The sequence below is a fragment of the Raphanus sativus genome, chromosome 8 (assembly GCF_000801105.2).
Source record: "Raphanus sativus cultivar WK10039 chromosome 8, ASM80110v3, whole genome shotgun sequence".
Lineage (NCBI taxonomy): Eukaryota > Viridiplantae > Streptophyta > Magnoliopsida > Brassicales > Brassicaceae > Raphanus > Raphanus sativus.
Window position 1 is genome coordinate 24136044 of NC_079518.1, and position 25891 is coordinate 24161934.

The 25891-nt window shown below is 32.3% G+C and overlaps 4 protein-coding genes across 4 annotated transcripts; 3 read left to right on the forward strand and 1 right to left on the reverse strand.

The window, feature by feature from the left end:
• The first annotated feature begins 3112 nt into the window (after positions 1 to 3112).
• LOC108830774 (RING-H2 finger protein ATL78-like) lies at positions 3113 to 4044 on the forward strand. Its single transcript, XM_018604358.2, has one exon. It carries the CDS (start codon positions 3249 to 3251, stop codon positions 3891 to 3893), a length of 645 nt encoding a protein of 214 aa, XP_018459860.1. The 5' UTR covers positions 3113 to 3248; the 3' UTR covers positions 3894 to 4044.
• Positions 4045 to 12958: 8914 nt separating this feature from the next.
• Positions 12959 to 14773, forward strand: LOC108830771 (putative two-component response regulator ARR19). Its single transcript, XM_018604355.2, has 5 exons — positions 12959 to 13211; positions 13316 to 13468; positions 13567 to 14061; positions 14149 to 14234; positions 14336 to 14773. The coding sequence occupies exons 1-5, from the start codon at positions 12959 to 12961 to the stop codon at positions 14771 to 14773; spliced, it is 1425 nt and encodes a 474-aa protein (XP_018459857.2).
• A 5916-nt stretch (positions 14774 to 20689) lies between these two features.
• LOC108830775 (ras-related protein RABG3e) lies at positions 20690 to 22785 on the forward strand. Its single transcript, XM_018604359.2, has 6 exons — positions 20690 to 20891; positions 21171 to 21197; positions 21331 to 21430; positions 21991 to 22137; positions 22226 to 22452; positions 22529 to 22785. The coding sequence occupies exons 1-6, from the start codon at positions 20839 to 20841 to the stop codon at positions 22593 to 22595; spliced, it is 621 nt and encodes a 206-aa protein (XP_018459861.1). The 5' UTR covers positions 20690 to 20838; the 3' UTR covers positions 22596 to 22785.
• Positions 22786 to 25135: 2350 nt separating this feature from the next.
• Positions 25136 to 25690, reverse strand: LOC130498370 (uncharacterized). The gene is made up of 2 exons (XM_056991692.1): positions 25515 to 25690; positions 25136 to 25421 (listed from the first exon to the last, which is right to left on the reverse strand). The coding sequence occupies exons 1-2, from the start codon at positions 25569 to 25571 to the stop codon at positions 25233 to 25235; spliced, it is 246 nt and encodes an 81-aa protein (XP_056847672.1). The 5' UTR covers positions 25572 to 25690; the 3' UTR covers positions 25136 to 25232.
• Between the last annotated feature and the right edge of the window lie 201 nt (positions 25691 to 25891).

Below are 25891 nucleotides of genomic sequence, written 5' to 3' on the forward strand. Positions count from 1 at the left end.
AGTGAATGGCCAATCTTACTTTTGTAGTGATCTTTCTCTCTGTAACCTTTTTCGGTTTTTGTCAAAATAATACATGTTACCTGATACGTCCTGGGTCGGGACAGGATCACTCAAACGGACTTAAGGATATGAACTCGCCAAAAGGGAGAACTGATGGGATGAACGGTGACACAAAGGGTTCCGGAAGGCCCAATGATACTCCAGAGGTGAACTCGAAGAGAACTGATGGATTGAACGGTTGACACAAAGGGTTGCGGAGGGTCCAATGATACTACCAGAGTGCTTGATTGTCGTCTGATATGACTCACAGGTCCGACAAGGAAGCAAACTTGATCTGTTGCCAGATGTGACGCACCGGTTCCAACGAGAAAGAGAGAGTTACTTGGAGCTAACCACCCAAAAACAAGAAAAGTGAGATACCCTCTCAAGGTTTCCAAAATAATCACTCAAAGCTTATTTTATTTCATTGATCATAGCCTTTATATTATAGGCAAACCATACAAAAGGTTGGGATACAAAAGACTAGTGAAACATAGAATTTAGAAATTTATAAAATAAGGAAGACTTGACCAAAGACCAAAGACCAAAAATGATAATGTTTTGACTTGACCGAAATTGAATGATTGTGGTCGCATAACTCTTCGGTTGGTCTCGTACTTCCGCATGGTCGACCGTCTCTGCATTGCCGTCAGATTGATATATTATTCGACCATAGCTTGTATTTTCTTGTTGGGTCATTCTTTCTTTGGGCTGAAACATGTTCAAAAACATATTTCCATAAATCATCAGCCCATCTTGTTTAAACTCAAAACCAAAAGCCAAACTTTCTTGATTTGTTTCTGCTGTTGATTCAGGGCACATCATTCCCTCCTTCTTTAAAAATATTTGCCCTCAAATCTATCTTTCTTTAGCTTCAGATAGAATGATCTCTTGGCTTTTCGTAGAACTCTTTTTTTTTCTAGAAAAGAAGATAAAAGGTAGAAGATGGATGAAGAAGATGGAAAGATGAGAAAAAAATGAACAGACAAGTACCGGTTGAGTGGCTCTGATACCACTTGATACGTCTTGGGTCGGGACAGGATCACTCACGGACTTAAGGATATGAACTCCGCAAAAAGGAGAACTGATGGGACGAACGGTGACACAAAGGGTTGCGGAAGGCCCAATGATACTACCAGAGGTGAACTCCAAGAGAACTGATGGATTGAACGGTGACACAAAGGGTTGCGGAAGGCCCGATGATACTACCAGAGGTGCTTGATTGTCGCCTGATATGACTCACAGGTCCGACAAGGAAGCAAACTCGATCTGTTGCCGGATGTGACGCACCGGTCCAACGAGAAAGAGAGAGTTACTTGGAGTTAACCACACCAAGAACAAGAAAAGTGAGATACCCTCTCAAGGTTCCAAAAATAATCACTCAAAGCTTATTTTATTTCATTGATCAAATAGCCTTTATATAATAGGCAAACCATACAAAAGGTTGGAATACAAAAGACTAGTGAAACATAGAATTTAGAAATTTATAAAAATAAGGAAGACTTGACCAAAGACCAAAGACCAAAAATGATAAATGTTTTGACTTGACCGAAATTGAATGATTGTGGTCGCATAACTCTTCGGTTGGTCTCGTACTTCCGCATGGTCGACCGTCTCTGCATTGCCGTCAGATTGATATATTATTCGACCATAGCTTGTATTTTCTTGTTTGACCATTCTTTCTTTGGGTTGAAACATGTCCAAAAACATATTTCCATAAATCATCAAGTCTATCTTGTTTAAAACTCAAAATCAAAAGCCAAACTTTCTTGATTTGTTTCTGCTGCTGATTCAGGGCACATCATTACCTCTACCAGTTTTATCGTTACGAAAAAAAACATGAATTTCAATTAAAAAGCTAGTGAGTCTGTTTCTCAAAAAAAAAAAAAGCTAGTGAGTCTCAAACTAATATATTCCAAACAAAAGAATCATTATAGCATAACAGTAAAGTTTAATTGCTTAAAGATAAAACAAAAACAATAGACCACCATCTGTTTGTAGAATTCCCCTGTTTGTACCAAGTTATTTGTAACCAAATGGCAAAGAATATAAGATCTAAGGACTCCCATTTTCAAGTAAGACTGGTAACAAAAGAAAGAAAAGATGATTATCCTGCTTTGTAACATCAACTTTTATCCCAAAGATCCACAATCTTCCCCAATCTGATGTTTCACTAAACCAACTATTAGCAAGTAGTAAAGAAAAAAAAAGGTTCTATGGAAGCACCTTTCGAAGAATCTTGCTTTGATTTGGAGCTACAAAGAAAAACATTTGATACTAGATTCATGTAGATTTCTCTCGCGATATGCAACCAATGATAATGTTACCACGTAAAGCAAATGGGACCTATTGCTTTTACCTCTTATTTAAAAATAAATAAAGAAAAAACTGTATAGAAAAAGAAGGAGCAGATGGATTCTGGTGCTATGAGACTGATCCTTGTCGATAAAAGTAGCCTTTAACGAGATTGATTCAGAGAGGCTTTGTCCTTTTGGCTTACTCTATGGACACCTTAAGTTACTACGGATGGGGTGGATTCCTGTTACTCCTAAACATACGTGGAATTCACTTAACGGATATATTTTATCCGTACACCTTCAAGAACAACACAAAATCAACAAAACTTTTTAAGATCCACTACTTATTAGTTAAGAATATAGTATAGAGGAAAAGTTAAATAAAATCTTGCTTATTTTCTTATATGAGACCAAGCCAACTTATCCATAGACGAGACATAATTGGAAAACTAAAAAAGGAGCATAATTGGAAACTTAACATATGAATCAAAAGCATGTGCCATAGCTTGATGATTTCTTCAGAGAGAAGAAAAACATATATTAGAAGCCTTAATACTAAAAGACACAGTGAGATATTATCTGAATGTTGTGCTGCTGCTGCTTTGTCAAATTTGATAGGGAAAGTTCATGGCTGCTCCAGTTAAAAGCTCATGGGTCCTTGGAAGCAATTCAGGGAGATTTGATTTGCTAAAGCCACATGGCAGCAACTGGTATGATGGACCCCATTTTATATAACAGTATATGAAGCTGCAAATTAATTTAATAAAAACAAGACACTAAAAGTCAAGGACATCAGTGTGTGCTTGATCTATATAAATATAAGATAAATTAAAACCTTACCTTTACTTTATATAAACCAGCTCCAACAGAAACTTTGAACACCACAAATCTATCTTAAACCCCAAGTTAATCATGTCAGCTTCCATGTATGTTCCCACTCTGAAACAAACTAACATCCTTCAAGATATTCTTGTAAGTTCTTACTCAAGAAGATTACTACTTGATCAATCACCAAGTCCGACACTGGCCCCATATGTAGAAGATAACAACTTTAATGCAAATGTTGTTATGGTCCTATCTGTCCTCTTGTGTGCATTCCTTTGCTCACTTGGACTCAATTCTATAATAAGATGTGCCCTGATGTGCTGCAGATTAGCACCATCGGAAGCAGGTGACGGCCAAACAGCAGCTCGCGTGACCAATACAGGAGTTAAACGGAAAGCCTTGAAGAGTTTCCAGACCGTAAGTTACTCTGCTGATTTGAATCTTCCTGGCCTAGATACAGAGTGCGTCATATGTCTCTCAGAGTTTGTATCCGAAGAGCGTGTGAAGCTGCTTCCAACATGCCACCATGGATTCCATGTCGGGTGTATAGACAAGTGGCTTGGTTCACACTCATCATGTCCCACCTGCAGGCACTGCCTCATTGAGACCTGCCAGAAGATCGCCGACTGCAGCCAAACAAGGTCGTTAAACCCTGATCAACCACCACAAGACAGCATCATCGTGCAAATTGCACCACTACAACCAGAAAGATGGATACGCTGTTTTAGGTGACACTAGTCACCTAGAGTTAGTTGCAGTTAGCTTGTTTAAAACTACTTTGTGTTTAGAATTAGTCAAGATCACGTACATGCGGTCCATAAGTTTCGCATTTCCACTCTAAAATTGTAAATATTGCGATAAATGTTATTTCTCCGCATCTTGACGTGACCTCCTAAAATGTTTTAATGTTTCAAAATTACAGGCCAATGAATTACATGACATGCAATTTTATATTGTACAGCGAAAAAAATATACATAAGAAAAAATAGAAGTCCAAACGTGCAGGTTGGTGATAGAGCGAATCAGATAAACAAATAGTTGAGCGGAGGTGGCCAATACGCTAGGTCAACTAAGAGAAAGTATCTCAAATCTTTTAGAATTAGTGAGCAACCTTGTTGGCCAGTTTTAAGGCTATTAGAGCAAGGCTCTGCCACTAGCTTACATTTTTTACTGATTATCATATGGGTTAGTGCTCTTTCTATGTAAAAGCATATAAGTATAACGACATAGCATTCCGAAAGTAGAAGATGAACTCTTGATGTAGCGGAAGCTTTAAAAGATAGAACTAGAGATCCGTTGATTCTGAGAATATCCGGAAAACTAGGATAATCACAAAGATCTTATTTAGTCTAAGAATACCTAAGATCGATGTCTTCTTAAATTCGTTGAGATCACCAATGATCTACCGAAAACAAGGATTAAAGAGAAAACTCTCAATTTTTATTAATCAAATCAAAACTGCATACAAGATTAAGCCTAGACGCGGCTATATATAATAAAACCATAAAACCAGTGTTTTGAAAACCGGATCGGATCGGCCGGTCGAACCGGTCCGACCGTGACTCGTTGAAGAAGCCGAGTCCGGTTCGGTTTAAAACCCGGATTTGATAAAACCAGTAAAATCGGCTGAAACCCGGTAAAACCGGTGACCCGGTTTAATTTTAAAACCCAGTTCTTAAAAATTAACATATAATTAAGTGTTTTTAATTGTTACTAGCTAAAATTTAATATTTTATAATTAGTGTTCAACTATCACTATTTAATTGATTTTTTTTTCTAAGAAAAAATGTGAAAAATATATTTTTGACTCTTATATACTAGTTTTATTTTACCATATTCTTAAAATTTTAAATGTTAGTTGTAAAAATAAATAAATATGATTGTTTTAACTGTAAATCATCTGTTCTTTTTTTAATTTTAAGTTTACATAGTATTGAGATTTATGTTTGTTATTTATTTTGAGTTAATAAAAAAAAGAATAGAGAAAGTATTATATGTAGGAGTAAAGTTTATATAGTATAAATATATAATTATATACATTTTATATAAATAAAAAAACCCGGTTCGACCGGTTGAACCGGTCTAACCAATCAACCAGTAGCTTCACCGAGTCGGTGTCCGGTCCGGTTTTCAAAACATTGCATAAAACCCTAAAATAATAAAGATAATTATCCTAATAATTAATAAAATAAATAATAAGATATTTGGAATATTTCCAAATATCTATCTACATCATTCTCTCCGGGTTTGAGAAGATTCGTCCTCAAATCTTGATCGTAGTATCTGAAATCCATCATATTTTCCGAGAAAAACTCTTCCTCGAATCTTCAATAGCATGTTTTGCACGATTTTTGCACGGAACTGTTTGTAACTTGAAGCTTCACAAATCCGCTTTTGCACAAAATTTGCAAGCAACAAATTATTAAGATTCTTCACAAAATCTTCGTAGATATGATTTTGTCCGTATTTTGCATGGAACTCGTCTCGCCCAGATTTTGCACGGAAATCGTCTCGTCCGAATTTTGCACAAAACTCGTCTCGCCCGAATTTTGCACGGACAACACAGACATCATCTTCATAGATATCGTAGATCGGATCACCATAAATCTCTCGATAGATCTCATGGTTCTCTTCTCTCTCAATAAAAGGACTTTCGTCCAGGATAGAATAGATGCTGATACTCACCATGACATCCAGAATCGTTCTTCGATTTAGAAACCAAAGAGAACCAGGCTCTGATACCAAACTGATATAGCGGAAGCTTTAAAAGATAGAACTAGAGATCCGTTGATTCTGAGAATATCCGGAAAACTAGGATAATCACAAAGATCTTATTTAGTCTAAGAATACATAAGATCGATGTCTTCTTAAATTCGTTGAAATCACCAATGATCTACCGAAAACAAGGATTAAAGAGAAAACTCTCAACTTTTATTAATCAAATCAAAACTGCATACAAGATTAAACCTAGACGCGGCTATATATAATAAAACCATAAAACCCTAAAATAATAAAGATAATTATCCTAATAATTAATAAAATAAATAATAAGATATTTGGAATATTTCCAAATATCTATCTACATCACCTCTTCTTGTCTTGTTAGTTAACTGAATGATCATCCAAGGACATATAAAAATGTGACAACACGAAGCCACAGAGCAATTGAAGTCGTTGTCTTCCTCCGCAGCCGCGGAGACTAAAAGAGGTAGAACAAGCAAGTAGATAAACAAAGCCTAAAGCAGGGTGTTTCCCATTTTACTCATCTCTGTGTCCCGTACGATGGAAGGTAGGTTTGAGATTTGTGAACATGATGTCAAGAATTAGGGTTTCTAGCTTTGTAAATCTTACTAATTCAAAAGCATTATGTGTAGAGAAAAATTCCCAATTCTGTCTTGGTCCAACTACAATTTCAGCCTAGCAAAAATCCTGCATAAAACCAAATAAGGAAAAGACGTTAGTTTCCTGTTTTTGTTAAGTATGTCAAATTGATATGAAGACAAAAGGGATATGATATTAAAGAGGACCTCCTACTGAAGATGGTGAATGTTATAAATAGAGAGGTTATCTCGGTTCTAAAAGGCATCCAAGAAAGAGAGACAAATACGAGAGCTAAACAAATAGAGAGAGGTCAAGAGAATCGATAGTTAAGGTTTTGGTTCTTAAGAAAAACTTGTGATTTATATTTTGTTCTTGTAAGGTTACTCATTGATAGTGAATAAAAAGAAAGAGCTTCGATATTGATTTCAATCTAAGTTTAAAGCACTAAACAATGACTTTTATCTCTATTTTGATAATAAGTTATTAAATTTTAATAGTTATTACAAGGTAATATCACTTCTATTTCATTTCAGAAAAAAATATGTGATACCTAACAGGGACGGTCCCAGGTAGAGAATACCTTTGGCACGTGCCACATACTACCTTAAAAGTATTTCTTATGTAACTAACTGTACAAAGAGAGCGGTAGTTAAACGGTTATGAGTGCTAAACTATTCTCCACCCAGTCCGATATCGTACCCAAGTGATGCGTTTTTATATATTCAGTTTTCTATGGAATTTTAATTTATTCCATCAAATATAATTATTTCTTTGATTTTACTATAGGAAAAACACAAACATGATGTTAATTTTCAAATTTATATTTAAAACTATTTTCATAAATATTTTAATTTTGTAATGAAAATGACTAAACTAACTCTCTTAAATTATTTATAAAAATTTATAAATTTAATCTTATCCTTTAAATATTAAACCCTAAACAATAATCTATAAACCCAAATGTTAAGGTATCTTTTTATTTTACTTTTTGAATAATGATATCTAATTTATAGTATTTCAACCACCTTTTTAATATTATCTTTTCAAAATAAAAACTTATAATTTATTAATATTTAACTTTTGCAATTATTTTATTAAGTTTATTTTTCAATAGTTAGATAAAAAAATAAAAATTAAAAAGAATAAATTTTTATAATGGAATTACAATGTGCATATATAATTTTATGATATTACTGAAAATGAATATTTAAAATTTAGAAAATTATCTATTTTATATTTTATTCATTTTGAGATAAATTAATGACTCATTTTTCAAAAATATAGTTTAATTTAATATATTAAATATAATTTAATATAACATAAATTTATATATTGTGCCCCATATTAAGTTATTTTCTAGATCTGCCCATGATACCTAATGTTACCTGATGCACTAAACCGTGTGTTTAAACCTTGCTCCATTGCCTATTGCAGTCTATTTGTTTGTTTGTTTAAAGGCTTTTGAAACACGACTGAAGAAGAAACAATAGTCAATGGACTGTTGATATACATATGTATTGTTTGTTCAAAGAATTTTATATGCATAAAAAATTCAGCAATAGGAAGTTTCCAATACCAATTTATTGTCTAGACATCCAGTATTAAATAGTTTTTAAACTGTAAATGTAGACTTCAAAATCAATCAATGAAATTCAGGTGACAAACGTTTGAGTTGGGCTTTTATGGGCATTGATATCAGGCCTTGGCAACCAAGAGGAATACAAAAACTAATACCGAACAAGATTCTGAACTATGAGATCATTCTAGAAAGAAACCTAATAAGTGATCAGCCAGCCGCAGCCGGAGAAACATGTCGAGCCGTTCGCCTTCTTCCTCTTCTGCTCGCGAATTAGAACTTCAGAAGGAAGTGAAAAGGCACGAGGTTGCGCTAGATGAGTTGAGCTGTCTCTCTTCTTCCCGAAGGGTCTACCAGAAAAACGGAAACCTCTTCTTCCTCACCACTGCCAAGAATGTGAAAATCGATGCCGAGAAACAACTAGACCACGCTAAATCCGAACTCGCCAAGATTTGCTCGCAGACATGAGCTTGGCCTGTTAGTCTTGTCTTTTAATTTTTCTTGTGTATTGCTTTAACTTGCAGTTGTTCTTATGATTGATGCTAATGTCAATTTTCATTATTGTTGGATAAACTATTTATATTTCGAGGGTTATTATATACGTCTTCAAGCCATGCCTACACATTCAGATAAGTTGAATCATCGTCATATAAAGTATACTGTTTTTTTGGTGACATCATCATATCATCTTTGCAGAAAATGCTTTTCTATATAACTTTGTTTTGGTGGTAATAGCGCATGAAAACTCACATGTGCTGGACTTGCAACCTTCCTGTTCCTGTGGCCTGTGGCCCATAGTGTTCATAGGCTGTGACATTATTTAACTAGTTCGACACTCACTCTGCAATTAGCAGTTCAAATGTTATATGTATCAGACTATCAGAGTAACTTTTGGTTATCTTAAAATAAGATTTAAGGTTTTTGATGTTATACGTACTAAGCTATTGCTTTAGGCTGTGCAACCTCAACATTATGGGTCGAACCAGCTTCACACTGCTTATGAGTCTCACAAGCACGAGCAATCACTTTCAAAACTTTGAGCAAGTGCATACCCCAACCTTGTCTCCCTTAGATTGTTCTGTTCACGAAGTGTCAAGATGGCATTCACATCTCCAAGATTCCATACACGACATATATGTATCAAAAAGTCTGCTTTTTTCCGAACAAAGAAATGAAGATGCTGCTGTTACCAGCAGCAACATGCTGTGATTGTATTTGAGGTTTGTTAAGAGTGTTCACAATCTTCTACTTCCTCAATAGTTCCATTCTTCATAGATACAATCAGAACAGAAGCAATCAAGTTGCCTCGACTAAGAACTTCTAACCATCCTCTTTAAGTTTTAAGATGATGATAACAAGGAGATTATATTGATTCAGTTTATATCAGTTGTGTTTTCTTATATCAGTTGTATTTATATTTAAAATAACCAAAAACACTTTATTTATATATGCGGAACATATATTAGCTTTTTTCTGAACAACACGAAAAATATATATTAGTTATGTTTAGAGGAAACCATATAACTTATTTAACACTAGGTGATTATGCACGGGTATAAATATTTATAAAATAAATATATTGTTATAATTGACTGCTATATACTTTAATTTTACATTAATTTATAATTTGTATGCATAATTTATATTAATAATATCACATTATTTTAATTAGACATATGATTTTAGATATGTTATATCTAGTCGATTTTTTACAGTCGATCTAGTTATCATTTAGATATATTGGATTAGTTTATTCTCTGAATTCTACTATAATATTTTTTATTTAAAATATATTAAAATTTTGATTATTTTTTTTATTTTCATTTAGGTTGGTTGTTGTTTTCCTTAATTTTAATATAATTTTTTATTTTAGATTTAATGTTGATTAGTCGAGTTACTCATATTGTGAGTATATATTGAGTTACATATATTCTTTCAAATTCAAACTGAAATATAATTATTTTTTATTTTTTATGGTTCACGTGGTCGGACTAATAAAATTAAGTATCAATGCTTGGTTAAAAATCCAATTGACAATTAATATATAATATTATATATATATATAATTAAGTTAAATCAAATTAATTTTATTTATCATTTAATGTGCATGTAAGATCATAATATTTATCAAATTATATGTTCGTTTTTAAATATATATATATAATATATTAGAAAATAAAACAATGATTAAGAGGAAACTACATACAAAAGTAACTCATACATTTTTTGAACCTCATGAAAACATATCAATATTTACAATAATTAAAATATTTTATCAATTATAAATAATTTTATGTCTTAGATTTATTGAAAGGTAAACTAAAATTTATTTTAAATAACTAAAAATAAGAATTCATATTTACTTTGGTATTTTGATTATGCTTATATTAAACTCCACAAACATAACAACATAAAATTTAAAAGCAAATTTAATATTAGGAAAAAAGTATAATTGTAATAATAAAAATATAATATATCTACCTCGTGAAGTATATAGTGTTATGTTATTTAAAATATTTTATAATTATTTGATTAAAATGATAGTTTTTAATATCTCTTAAGAATAAGCAGTAAACAAATATGATTGTATTTGAGAACTCATATTATATAAGTAAAATATAATTTAGAGATATTTTTTTCTGTAATTGAAATATATTATAGTCAAATAAATACTTGAAAAATAAATAAAACATTTCAATAATACTAATTATAAACTATTTTTAGTCAATTAAACATATATAAGTTTATGTTACTTAATTATTTTATGTAATCATCTAAGAAATCAGATATTAGATACATCAAAATATTTCTATTACTTTGAAAAAAATATTATGTATTTTTTAAAATTATGTTTTAAAATAAATAATATTTCTTTTTCTAATATCAAGATTATCTTTCTGAAATTTGTTTTTATGAAATCACATTATATACAAATATATATTTTTAATCTAAGAAACAATAGATATAAAGCAGTATTTCATTACTACAAAAGTATATATATTTTATGTTATTTTAAAAAATATTTTTAAAATAGAATATTACCATCTTGTGAAAATTCCTTTTTAATGAAATCTTATTATATACATATATTTTCGTTTTACTTCGATTTTTAAAATTTATAAATGTTTCCTTTTTTAATATATATTTTATATGGAAATTTTTAAAAAGGAAACCAAAAAATAACAATAATAATATTTAAATGTAATATTTATAATTCATTAAGAGTATCAATGTAATCAACCATCATGAGAGTTAACGTAAGCATGACACATAAGAAACTGATTTCTCAAATAATATTATAGAGATTGTTCGAATATTTTCAATATTATTTAATATTTTATTAGCATTATAAAAACTTATAGTGTAAGAAAACTGAACCTGTTTTATTTGTTTTTATGTTGGTTCCCAAATTTTATGAAAATTAAGACAAATTTAATTATCTGAATGATTCTTCAAACAAATTTGAAATAAAAAATGTTAAAGAAAAATAGAAAGAAAACTAAAATTGCGCGGAAAAACAAAAAAACATCAAAAGAGTGATTATGAATACAACTTTTTACCTCTGCGTCTAGAGAGAAACAATAATAACTAGACTTTATTAATATAAAAATGTTAGTTTCAAAGAGTGTGTACCCTTAGCTTCGTTCCCATTAAGTTTGGGGTTTTCGGGTCTTGGACTGGACCCATATAGGTATTTATAATTTTTTGTCTGATTTTGGTATGATTCATATCAGGTCCATGTTGGTTTGGATCTAATTTATTAGAAAGTAGGCTTTTTCATTTTTTGGCTATAGTTCGGTTTTGGTATTTAGTACCTGAAGTACCTAAATTGTACCAGAAAACCCAGAAAATACTGAAACTCGAAAATACATGAATACCAGAATACCTCAAAAGGCTATAAAATATATCTAAAATATGAAAGTTTACCAGAAAACCCCAAAACCATAATCTAATTTCCAACTACATGGAGGACTCCTAAACCCTAAAAGTCATGGATTGACTATTATGCACCTCGACTTTAGCAGTACGACTAACGGTTTTCAGGCCTGTAAGTTGAAAAACCTACTCAAAAAGATCAATAAAACATTACTTTTGATCCTTGTTTCTTGTTCAGCTGCTTTACTTCAGGTTAACGTAGTATCACGAGGAAGCATGTTTTATTTTATCCTAACAGTTTAGTTTAGGTATTTAGTACTCAGAGTAGCCAAACTGTATTGAAAACCCCAGAAAATATGAATACCCGAATACTTGAAAAAGCTATGAAATTATTTTAAAATCTGAAACTTTACCGCAAAATTCCAATACTAAGCCAAAACTTTTAAAAATATTACCCATGATACCAAAAATACCTAGTTTTGTGTTCATTTGGGTAATTGATCGGGTCTTGGATAAGACCTGGATCCAAACCGAGATCCGCGTATATAATATAGATCGGACCCGAAGCAAAACTTTATTTTCAGATCAGTTTTTTTTTTAGATTCTAGGAAAAATGTCGGCATAATTGGAAGTCCAGTCTGGAATAAAACTCTATTAAGGTAATAGAAAATTCCTTATATAAAAATTCATATAAAACATCATTTTATTATTTTTCATATTGAAAAACCATATCATACGTTTATATATAGTATGTTTTTTTAGGAAAAAAAAAGAATAGGCAGAAAGTCATATGTGAAAGCGGGGAAAGTCAAATGGTTTATTTCTTTTGAGATTTTTTTCATAAAGTTCAATAAAATGTAAGAGTTGGCTTGACAGCTAATTGTATTATTTCTTCGTAGTTACTCAATTTTCTTTCATTGTAATCTACAATAAATATTACATTCCATTTTTATTATATAATAATATGTACACCTATAAAATAAAAACAAATTTTAATAAATTTATTTTGACATATGAAAATTTCATGATGATTAAATCCACTTTTTATAATATAAAAAGGTTCCTTCTTCTTTGTAATAAGATACATACAGCATACATATTATCTCTCGCTTTCTTCCAAACCTCTTCAAAAGTAACTTTTCTAATGTCTATAGGAAATATAACCGATGATGGAGATAAAACTCTTTTTCAGCCGAGTACTAATGTTCTGGTTGTCGACGCCAGTCTTAGCACTTTACTTAATATGAAAGAAATCATGGAACGATGTTCCTATCAAGGTAATTGTCTTCTTACATAGTTACATATATGTGTATAAATTAAGCGATTTAATAAAGAGTTGTTAAAGCTAGGATTTATACTTATGTATTTAATCATTATCCAGTGACGGCTTATGCGGACGCAGAAGAAGCTATTGCGTTTCTGACAAACTCTAAACATGAGATTAATATTGTAATTTGGGATTATCATATGCCTGGAATTAATGGACTTCAAGCTCTCACAATCATTGGTTCAAAGATGGATCTTCCTGTAGTAAGTATGTATATCGCGCATTAAATTTTTACTTTTCAAACTATTATAAACAAAATTCTCTTAATTCGATAACAAATACTAATTTATTTAATCTTTGTCTAGTTATGTCTGATGACGATAAAACAGAATCAGTGATGGACGCAATAGTACATGGTGCATGCCACTATGTTATGAAACCCGTTAGAAAAGAGATCATAGCCACCATGTGGCAACACATTGTACGCAAGAGGATGATATCTAAACACGGTTTAGTTCCACCGGTTGTGGCTCATGATGACTTTTCAAAGCAAGAAAAAGATGACTCCGTGACCGTAGACCAAGATGATAGTGAGCAAAACATCGATAAGATAGAAGAAAAAGCAACAAAGAAACGAAGAAGGACATGCATAGAAGAGAAACAACCAATGCAATCAGATTTGGTTAAGAGTAACGGTTCAGACCAAGAAAGCGACGATTCCAGGAGCATAAGCAATTACAATTGTGAACAAAGCATCAATAAGGAAGAAACAAGATATTTCAAGAAACCGCGGATGTTGTGGACTAGCTATCTTCAGGAGAAATTTCTCGAAGCCATCAATATAGTCGGTGGGCCTAAAAGTAATCTAACTATTCTAAAATCTTTAGTAATTCAAATTTTTATTATTTCTCTTTTATTTACTAATCATTTCCTGAATGCAAGCGCAGAAGCTAGTCCAAAGGTACTTCTCAAATGCTTGGAAGACATGAATATCAAAGGACTCACCAGAAACAATGTGTCGAGTCATCTTCAGGTTACAAAAATAATTATTATCTATTTTTTATTGTGACAATCAAAATAGGATTCTGTATATATGAATAACACAAATTCTATATCAATTGTGTTGCCGTGCAGAAATATCGTCTAAGTCTTGAACAGAACCAAATTCCTCAACAGTTACCAGAGACTGATTGGTCTAGTTTGTGTAGACCTTTGCCTTCCGTAGGTATGAACAATGGTTTCATTGCACCATCGTCCCTTATGAATGGTCCAGCTGTTTACCCCGTCCAGGAAAATCAATACCAAAATGGTTACTTGGCAATGAACAATAACCACTTCGTTACCAATAATATTCCTGGTTTGCCCTACTTTAACAATGAGCACCATCTCCAGCAACAGCATCAACAACGACAATATCAGCTTCCAAATCAGGTGAATTACATGATGAGAAGGAATGAACCTCAACAAGCTTATAATGGCATCGGTTTAACGGATCTCGAGTCCTCAATTTATACAAATTTGCCTAATGATCCAAACGAGTTTCTGTTCGATGACTACAATTTCATTAACTAATATGAGCTTCTCTTTAAGATGGTCTTTGTGGGAGATTATTTGTTTCTAGGAAAATTCAAGATTGTGAGGGACTAATCAGTGTGGGAAACGAGCATGTCTTGTGTGTCGCAAGCAGATGAGCTATTATTATATGAAACTAATTACAAACTATCGTTTACTGATGCTATGTATATCAGTATCATATGTATGAAATGTTTTTTTCTAATAAACTTCTTATTTATAAATATCTTTTTCTTTCAATATATTTAATATCTTATAAAATGAGATGCTTGCAAGTTCTTTAATTCATAAACCATAGCACATTATCAGGAAGGGAATCCGTGGACAAGAAGCACATCAGGACATAATACTTATTTTTATTTTATATATATATATATATGATATAAAGATAAAATATAATGATGTGAAATTAGTTGTTATCTTGTTAGTCCTTGAGTCTACCCACTTAGTCAATCTAAAAAGCAAAAATATGTTTTGGAAAAATTCAAAGCATATACAAGTTGGATTTCTAAATATACAAGTTGGAATTCTAAATCAAATTGAGAGAACTATGAAAATAGTTGTATGAAAAATGTGAATTCCTAAGAATGAAACACATTTTTAAAGCTAATTGTAATAGTTTTTGAAATTGCTTTTTTATTCATTTAAATCTAAAGGAGTTGTAGTTTAACTTTCTAAACTCTTAAGAGATGTTAAATGTAAATATGCATGTTTTTGAGTTATCTCAAGAAATGTGGGGAACCTTTGCTTACCATATTAAGTCGTTGGCAGGAGACCAAATGAACTAAGAGATAGTTATCAAAATATGATCTTTAGTAAGAAACAAAAACTAGTGTCATGCACTGAGTTTTCTGTACAATGATTAATTGTATCTTGAAAAAAGATGACAAAAATCATTAGACAATTGATCTCGACTAATTTCAAGAGATTATGTTCATTTTGATGACAACCTAAGATCCTTTTCTTAAAGGTGTGTCATGAGATCATATTGTTATATCATCAAGAGGAATGGTTTAAAACCTATGAACTAAGATGAGGTTTTGGCGGTAACTCTACCTAAATGACTGGAGATCCCAGGAAATAGGTTCAATGAGACAATTAATTCAAACTAAATTTGCCCAAAGCACTGTCAGAGTTCAGTCTATACCCAGTTCCCAAGATGATTAAACAGTACTACATGTAAGGAATAGAGGATAAGCATTTGCTTTTAATGATTTGTGTCCATAGCTTTGAGATATGAATGGAGTAGTACATGATACTCCTCTAAACAAAGTTAATGGCAAATCACCTTGTGAGTGTGAAATGGAGTCGTTTCTAACAGAATATGAAAGGCTATATTCTCCAAGTTCACTCATGATTACGAGGAATGTTCCCGGCCAAAATGAACACAATAGAGAAATTGGTTTTGCGATAGAATGAAGCTGTGTTATAACTATTGTCTAGGTTTACACCAAAGCACGGGAGGTTCAAGACATCATGGCCACCTCCTGCTGAGTAAATCCGATAGTTATTAACAACTGAAAAATTGCTACCAACTCATCATGCAGTGAATTTCTCGCTCGTACTCTCAAAAGTCTTTAGTTGAGTCTTGTTAAGTCTTATCTAGAAAGTCAAGTCTGTCGAGTCGTCTAGTGTCTAGAGTCATTACTATGCATGTGGGGGATCGTTGGAACTCATTTTTGAGCATTATGAAAATGTATTCATATGCTAAAAATAGAGTTAGTGTGAATGTGAAATGAAATTGTAATATGGAAATATTTGTAAAATATCTATATTAGAAATATGAGGTGAAATTCTTTTTTTTAAGTGGAGAAAATACATTAAAGTCTAAAACTTTGATTGTATAAGAAAAGGTGGACTATACATAAATTTCAAACATGAAATTTGGTAAATGGATCAATAAAATAAAATAATAGATCTTTTATAATGAAATTGTTAACGTGAGATATGGAATGAATGCAAAGTTAATTTTTGTAACATCTCCCTAAATGCACGTCCATGTTTTAATGATAAAATTCTCAGTCTCCACATTGAATACCATACGTTAAAAGCTTGGTGTAAGGCAAACGTAGGGTTTGGGCAGTGGAATATATAATAGCCACTGCTCTTCTCATTCTAAAAGATACAAATACACCAACACATAGCAAAAGATAGTCAATCCTTCATATTTTTTTTCCTCTCTTTGATTTTTCATTTGAGTATGTGACTCATTACGTTATTGAATCGTCGCACTACGGGACGTATTTTGAGTTAAGGAAAGAGATAATATCTTGCCTCTGCGTTCGTACCATCATCTTTTCTTAATATTTGGTATAATATTATCAAATTATTTTTTACAATATTCAGTTATCTATAGTTTATATAATACGGTACTATCACTCTCAACTCATCTTCTACAACTAAGTTGCACAGACCCTCCATTACATCAATGGACTCAAGTACCAGCGTCGTTTTCATAAGCTAACTTTCGGCCTCACCGCCACGGAGACTCTTCCGTTCATCAAGACCGTTGCAGCTTCCACGTTTATGACGACGATAAGATCCCAGCTGCTACTGCTGCCGGTGATCTGGAAGTGGAGTACAAAGAACCGTCGGAGAGTTATTTGGGGAAGTTCAAGAGGAATTGGGCTTTTTAGTTTGGGTTCTTGATCCTTCTCTAAGTTTTTTTTATTTCTCCGTTATAGTCCTCTTTTTCTGATCTAAATCCAAAGACATATAGTGGGCGATGGATCTCTAATCAATATGTGGACTGATCTGTGGTTTCCTATTCATCCACCACGACCTCCTGTCTCACGAATCCATCTAACACAAGATGACAAGATTAACACTTTCATCAATGAGTAAGACTGATTGGGACTATCAGAAATTACGTGAAGCAGTAGAAGATGAGGATTTTAATATCATAGCAACTCTCAAACTCAATGGAAAGTCAAAGCTTGAACTATTAGGATGGCATTACAACGAAGATGGATTATACTCTGTGAAGTCAGGTTATTGGCTTAGCACTCATTTACTCTCTGCACTTAATATCATTCCAACATTTGGTGATCCAAATCTCAAACACCGAATATGGAAAACAAGGATGCCTTCAAAGATCAAGCATTTTATTTGGAAACTCATGTCTAGGTGACTTGCTACTGGAGAAAATCTGCAAATAAGACATATCATGCAACAATCAATATGCAAGTGTTGCTGTCAGGATGTTGAAACAGAGCTCCATATTTTCTTTGAATGTCCTTATGCGAAGATGATATGGAGGGGATCAAGGATGTCAAACACTATTATTAATATTTCAAATGCGGCTCTGGAGGAAAGGATTGAAGCTTGTTTTTCCTGTTGTACTAATCGAATGGTTCACCTACAGGAGTTACCATTCTGGATTTTATGGCATCTTTGGAAGAGTCGAAATCAGCTCATTTTTCAACAAAAACAAATGCACTGGAAGAGTTTGATCCAATTGGCAAAAACCAATGCAAAGGAATGGAAAGATATGGTTGTGGAAGATCCAGAAAGTAATTTTTCGAGGCATACTTCTCCTTACAGTAGATCAGATCATAAGTTTTGGAGAAAACCACCTGATGGATGGATCAAATGCAATGTAGATGGATTGCTTTTGGGAACAACAATAGATAGTAGAGCGGATTGGGTATTGAGAGATGATGCAGGAAGATTTGTTGGAGCAGTTCAAAGTACAAGCATGAGAGTTTAAAGTGCACTTAAGAGTGAAATGCAAGCAATTCTCAATACTGTTGGAATAAGAGTTATAAGAAGGTGATAATAGAGAGTGATTGCAAGAAGGCAATTGATATTATCCGGGACAGAGTACTACATTTTGGCTTGTACAACTGGACGTGTGAGATTCATTGGTGGCAATCAAGAATGAAAGATGTAAAGTTGCAATGGATTCTTCGTGAAGCAAATGGTGTGGCAGACAAATTGGAAAAGGAACATCATGTTAGAGAATCATCTTTCTTGTATCATTTATCATTTATATGTTCCTTTTTGTGTAACTTCTCTATTACATGCTGATTATGTAAACTGAAACTAAACATCAATAAAATTGACATTGTAAGAAAAACAAGGGAAAATTGCAAAGTTGTCCATATGGTATAAAACCATCATTTAGTTATCCTTTTAGTATATTTTTTTTTATAATCCCAAAATAACCTTTGATTAATCTAATTAAACACATTAAACTAATAGATTTTTTAAAAAAAAATTAACTAAAAGCGTTTTAAAAAGGGAAAAAATAAAACTTTTTACAAATCTGTTTTGATAAAAAACATTAAATAATTTTTTTTAAAAAAAACGTTTTACAAATTTTTATTTTTTATAAAAACTTTAAAAAAAATTTCATAAAACTTTAATAAAATAAAATTTGTAAACTTTATAAAATAAAAAATAAAAATAAAACTTTACAAAAAAAATTTAATAAAAACTTTATACAAAATATTTTACAAAGTTTTATTTTTATAAAAAGTTTAAAATGTTTGTAAACTTTTTAATTTTATCAAACTTTTTAATAAAAATAAAACTTTTTAATTTTTTTTAATAAAAGTTTAATAAAAGTAAAAAATTTAAACATTATGAAAATAAAAATAAAACTTTACAAAAAGTTTTTAGTAAAAAACTTTAAATAAACTTTATAAAAACCTTTACAAAATCTTTTTTTATAAAAAGCTTAAAACGTTTGTAAACTTTTTAGTTTTATTGAACTTAAAAAAAAAATAGAACAAGAGTTTGTGAAAATCACAAGATAAACTATGGAGATATCATAGATTTATGAAGAAAAAAATGCAAAATCATTTTTTCACAAGTAAAATCGACCATAAAACGTTTTAGGAAGTTAAGAATATTTTTAGGAGATTTTTAGAATATTTCCTTAACTAAAACTTTCATTAATTTTCGCAAAAAAAAATCATGTACTTTTATCCGTAGAATGCGGTTTCTAAAAGTTAAAAGGATGACAAAAATCCTGAACACACTTTCTACTTTTAGTAGACGGAAGAGTACATTGTAGAAAACAGATTCCCCGAAATTTAGAATACTTAATAAAAGTAGAAGATGCATCCGGACGAAAAGTAGATAGCTTTACGATTAGTAGAATGCGCATTCCTCTTATTTAGAGATTTAGTAAATAGTAGAATGTGCGTTCTAAAAGAAGTATATAAACATGTATATTTTAGAAATCGTTTTCTACTATATCATTTTCCTTAGAAGACACATTCTATTTTTAGTAGAATATATTTTCAAATTTTTATTTATCAACTTTTTGGAAAAAAATACCAGCTTATGTATATGAGTGTTTTATTAATTGTTTATATTTTTAATATTTTTTTATTCACAAAAGTATTTATTTCATTAGTTTTCAAAAATATAAGGGTAAAAAGGAGAAAAAATAGAAAAAAAAAATTTATACCAAAGAGACAATAATCTTGGTTTGATATCACTATTTTTTTTAAGCAATGATTTCGTATCACTAAATCAGAAGATAATTAACAAAAAAAACTATAGAGATCGATTCCACTTTGGTTATATTGTCATTCATCTATAATGGTAATAAAGAACATTAGTAGTCTGAAGGTAATGTTGGAAGTTCTTTTTCTCAACTAACTCCATACATGAAATTAAAAAGATTCTGTTCGATGAATACCCACAAAAACCTAATAATCCAAGATTGTCTGATTTACGTAGTGTTGAAAGTTTTAAATTCATAACACTTGCATTAGTATACAAGCTGTCCTCTTCAAGATACCAAAAAGGCTTTTTGAGTGGCCCATAATAGAGCGTTACTCTATGTTTCTTTAGCTACCTATGTATTTAATATTTTCTAAGAGCCCAAAACTGTAAAGTTAAACTAAAAACCCCAAATTAAAAAGTTATTAAATACGACAAAAATTTATCACTTTTTTTTGTACTATAAAAAAAAGACAGAGCAGCAACAGCTTTACAAGCGAGAAGAGAAGGGAAGAAGAAAACAAAACACCGACTTTACTTAGGGGGAGAGAGAGAGATAGCCGAGATCCATCCGTGAATCGTTGATTTCATCTCTAGTCCGAGGTTCGATGACTTCCCGTAGAAGAACTCTCCTCAAAGTCATCATCCTCGGCGATAGCGGGTCCGTCAACTCTCTCTCTCTTTATCTGCTTCTTTAGTATTTTCGATGAGTAATAATTGTAATAATTTAATTGGATTCGATCTGAATCGGGCTTGTCTCTCAGATCTTTGGTTTATGTCTGTTATGTAGCTTCTTGGAATTGAACTTGTAAAGTTGTAAACTTGTAATCAAAGAAATACTTAGGTCTCATGGGGAAGTATAGAATCAGATCTCAGCAGATAGGGTTTATTGTCTTTGGTGATTCAATTCATTTTAAGTTAATAATTGTGGTTTTTGCAGGGTGGGGAAGACCTCTTTGATGAATCAGTATCCTAAGTTGTTTTTTTTTTAAAGTGGAAGCGACTATTGGTTATGCCATGGACTCTGTTCTTTTCTCCTGAGTTATACAGTATATAGATTAGTTTTGTGTTCTTGTTTCACTTTAACACCACGTTTTCAGATATGTTAATAAGAAGTTTAGCAACCAGTACAAGGCGACCATTGGTGCCGATTTCTTGACTAAGGAAGTACACTTTGAAGACCGCCTTTTCACTTTACAGGTTTTTTTTCTTTTTATAAGCAAACTATTTTCTTTTCTTTTTATAAGCTAACTACTTTCTTTCTTTATTTTTTCTTGGACTTGATTGCACTTTCTGACCATTAGTATGAGTGTGACTCCTAAGTGGCAGAATAAAGTTGATTACTTTATGATTGATCTTTTTGGTCATACTCATATTGGTTTTTAATGTGATTCTTAAAGACCTTTCTTTGGCATGATCAGACATAGGGAAACACACAAAAGGGTTGACCCTTGATTAAGAATTGATCCCCCATTAGCGTATGTACTGTGCTCTTTGTTTGGTGAATCTCTACTTTAACTTTTTGAAGGAGACTTAAGTCCTCAGTAGTTTCGTCTTATAATGTTTCATGGCGTTTTTGTGCGTCATTCCAATAGTGGAATGGTTCATAGTGGTCTCTAATGCGAATCTTTAATGAGTAAGACACACACAGCAAGGGTTAACAGTATCTGTCCTAGATTAAGAATTGATATCCAAGTACTTACTCTGTATGCTACTTTCTTTGTTTGACCAGAATAGCTAATTTCTTGAATTTCTAACAGATATGGGACACGGCTGGTCAAGAAAGGTTCCAGAGCCTTGGGGTAGCTTTTTATCGCGGTGCTGATTGCTGTGTACTTGTCTATGATGTCAACTCCGCCAAATCATTTGAGGATCTCAATAACTGGAGGGAAGAGTTTCTGATTCAGGTATGTATGTGTGTGTGTATACACAGATTCATACTCCATTGTCTTTACTCAATGCAACTAATGCGTGGTTTATTGTGATTTTTTGCAGGCGAGTCCATCTGATCCGGAGAACTTCCCCTTTGTTGTCATCGGTAACAAAATCGATGTAGATGGTGGAAACAGCCGTGTGGTTTCAGAGAAGAAGGCTCGAGCTTGGTGTGCTTCAAAAGGAAACATCCCATACTATGAAACTTCTGCTAAAGAAGGCACCAATGTTGAAGACGCATTCATGTGTATTACCAAGAATGCAATGAAGAGTGGAGAAGAGGATGAAATGTAAGTTTCAGTGCTTTGATGGATCAGTTGATTGTTTCTTACAACTTGTGTTGATTGTTTTGATGATTGGTCTTAGGTACTTGCCGGACACAATCGATGTCGGAACCAGCAATCCACAGAGGTCAGCAGGATGTGAATGCTAAAAGGATTCTTTTGCCTTTGCTCTCTGACCACCCAGTTTATCCCATTCTCCGAGGTTTTTTACCTTCTTGTAAAGCTGTTGTTCTGTGGTAAATTATTGAAAATAAAAAAATAAACCCATAACGTTGTTTACCGTTGTTGTTGTCGTCTATCACATTTATGAAAAGACTCAATGGTCTCGTACTTTCGTTACTCTGCAACTTCATTTTTGTCAACATTTTAAATTATTTCATTACATATGATAGTACAGTCAAACGTTCCATAATATTACATAGTGAGTTTTCCACTCTACCCCTTTTTTGCTAGATTATCAGTTATGTCATCTCACGTTGGGGTACATCAATCAACAAGGTTCAGAATGTTATCAATGTATGTCTGGTGATGCATGAGTTGATCTTTGTGTTCAGCCCTTTTTTTCTTCCTGTTAGATAGGCAATTGTACAAACATTGAGGAGTCTCCACAGAATATTACCTTGTGAAACCCATTCTCTTCATCTGTACTACAGCCATGCGTAGTGCTTCAGCTTCTGTCTCTAATACTGAGTTTATAGGATCGATTGCAGTCCTTCCTTGTACAAGGAGTTTGCAGTCTCTGTTGTAGAGAGCTCTCATCCAATCCCTGCTTTCTAAAACGAGGATGTCCTTGAGTCATCTACAAAACAACAGAAGCTATTAGTTTGCTGGATTACATCTGAGGAAGTATTTGTTTTTACATTGACAGATGGATTATCATTTGGCTTTATAGATATCTCTCTATTTCCGACTTGTTCGTCCTCCTTAAGCATTGCGTCTTTCCAAACATTAAAATCCACAAAAGATTTATTTGACCATCTTTTTCCTTGAAATATGAGATTGTTTCTCATCTTCCAAATTCTCCAACCAATGAATGGGAAATAACTTACATCCTCTCTTTGGCTTTTGGTGATGCACAACATGGATTCAACATTGTCTCTGATCTCGTCATGGCTAATATGATTTGGTGCTGCGTTGTGAATATATAGGCCCCATGTTTCATATTTACCTGCCGACTCTACAATGGAAGAGGAGATGATTTACAGTTTCGTGATGGTTGTCACATATTTGGCAGGTTGCATCAATCTTTATACCTCTTTTGGTAAGATTATCTGAAAACAAGGAGGCATTATCTACCAAAAAATGTTTAATCTTAGGAGGGACTTTCAGTTTCAGTACATTGTTTTTTTCTTTGACATCAAAAGGCTAATCTATTACTCAAACATTTCCATAGATTGTAACAAGTCTCCTTATCAAGCAAACTATTATAGCTTGTATTTATATGTGTAGCCCGAGATTCTTGCAAGTCTCTAAAGAGACTATAACCTGATTTGACTGAGTATTTCCCATCTTTGATGTGACACCATATGATTCGATCTTTAGTTCCTGTTACTGATGGGTGAATATTAACTTGTTGAACCTGAGATTCTCACCATCTACATACAACAGAAGAAAGTTTTTGCTCATTCCAAGTGTTAGTTTCTGGATTTATAAAATCAAAAACTTGTAAAAGTGGCATTATATGAGATCCAAATCCTTTAGAAGGTTGGAAGCCAATTGTCAGTCCACATTTGCGTTTACTTACCCTCTCCTATTAGCCATTTTAGACCTTTAGAAAATAGTTTCTTACCTTCCAAAATGCTCTCTATGTGTGGCTCAAACTGGTTTGTGAACTTGCTTGCAGAATGCTCGTCTTAGGGTAGTATTAATTAACTTTCAAAACTCTGTTTAAGAGGAGTTTGGGATGTTGCAATAATCTCCAACTCTGTTTCGCTACCATTGCTATGTTGTAATCCCTTAGGTCTCTTATTCCCAATGTGAAATGCATGGTCTGTCCTGATTAAAGACATGTCCACCCTTTACAAAATATTACATATATTTTTACAAAATATTACATATTTTTTTGGGGCATCAATTTGATTAAACTCTTTAGTATAATGACTAACCATTCCCAGTAAAAGGTTCGAACCTCACATTAACACAATTTGCTTACTTTTTCTTTATGAATTTTTAATTCCCTTTTTATATTCAATTATATAAGAGAAACAATTCAATTAAAATAAACAAATATCATTTTGTCTTTGGATACAGTTGTAACGATTCTTCAATTTCTTCTTATTCAATTCTTGTTTCTGAGTTTTAGTTGAAATCACCACCACATTCTGTCCCTTATTGATTGCATTTTGTCTTCTTTCCCGTTTGTGTTCTTCTTTACTTGATTCAGAAAGAATTAGTAACCGTTGTTTTGTATTACATTGTAACCTATGTATTTTTGTCTCATTAGGAGTGTAATTCATGCGCTTTAACTTTTTCATGGATTTTAAAACTCTTGTCCAGAAAATAAAATCAGAAATTGTCGATTACATTTTACATTATTTTGATTATATGCTTAGTGTTGTTGTCCAAAAAAAAAGATTATATGCTTAGTGCAGTAATCTTTTGGTTATGGTAAAAGGGAATCATTTTTTTAGTGTTAGTACTATATCTAGGCTAGGGTTAACGTTTCTTCACTGGTGAATATATTGTAGAATAAGTCTATAACAACTCAAACAGATGTTATTATCTTATTTGCTTAAATAACACACACATAGACGTGCATGTATAACCCGATACATTGATTTAATCACTTATACATTAGGATTGTGGTAAATGATGACGACAGATTTGGTGTTGAAGTTCTTGGCGAACCTCTCGTTCCCTGCCCTAAATGGATTGTTAAGAGCATCTTTGATTGGTTCAGGTAATGGCTCATTCTTCATCACGTTCTTCCAATATTCCTCTGCAACTCTTGGTCTTCCTTCACTCAGATTCACAAACTGTACCAAAAATATATAAAATTGGTTTTTACATATACATGTATATATAAATCAGATCTTAATTAGTTAGGTTATAGTACATAGAAGCTTTACCAGGAGGAAGCTTAACAGGACGAGGAAGAAGGCGACCAAGAAATGTTGTTGCTTCATGTCTTTTAACTTTTGAGTTATGATTTGTTTGGGGATTTTCTGGATCTGTGGATAAATTCTTGGGCGTTAAGTTTATATATAGAGAGAGGGAGAGAGAGAGAGAGCCTTTTAGGAGGAAAGTTATAGACTCGTCCTTCTCGTTTCTAGCATCCTTTGTTATTATTTGAAAATACTTTAAATTAATATTACTACATTGTAACTTGTGAGGTCAACTCTGTACTGTATACATTTATAAATACTAACCTAATTTTTTATGTTTAAATATTTTTTTATGTTTATATAAATTTGGTGGCCGCTTTGAGAAGGATTTTTGTCTATTC

Bases quoted from the DNA above. Each gene is read 5' to 3' on its own strand.
- LOC108830771 (XM_018604355.2), top strand. From the start codon at position 12,959: ATGATGATTAAATCCACTTTTTATAATATAAAAAGGTTCCTTCTTCTT. The intron at 13,212-13,315 runs GTAATTGTCTTC...ATCATTATCCAG, and splicing joins GGAACGATGTTCCTATCAAG to TGACGGCTTATGCGGACGCA. The intron at 13,469-13,566 runs GTATGTATATCG...ATCTTTGTCTAG, and splicing joins GATGGATCTTCCTGTAGTAA to TTATGTCTGATGACGATAAA.
- LOC108830775 (XM_018604359.2), top strand. From the start codon at position 20,839: ATGACTTCCCGTAGAAGAACTCTCCTCAAAGTCATCATCCTCGGCGAT. The intron at 20,892-21,170 runs GTCCGTCAACTC...TGGTTTTTGCAG, and splicing joins ATCATCCTCGGCGATAGCGG to GGTGGGGAAGACCTCTTTGA. The intron at 22,138-22,225 runs GTATGTATGTGT...GATTTTTTGCAG, and splicing joins GGGAAGAGTTTCTGATTCAG to GCGAGTCCATCTGATCCGGA.
- LOC108830774 (XM_018604358.2), top strand. From the start codon at position 3,249: ATGTCAGCTTCCATGTATGTTCCCACTCTGAAACAAACTAACATCCTT.
- LOC130498370 (XM_056991692.1), bottom strand. From the start codon at position 25,571: ATGAAGCAACAACATTTCTTGGTCGCCTTCTTCCTCGTCCTGTTAAGC. The intron at 25,422-25,514 runs GTAAAGCTTCTA...TTTTTGGTACAG, and splicing joins TCCTGTTAAGCTTCCTCCTG to TTTGTGAATCTGAGTGAAGG.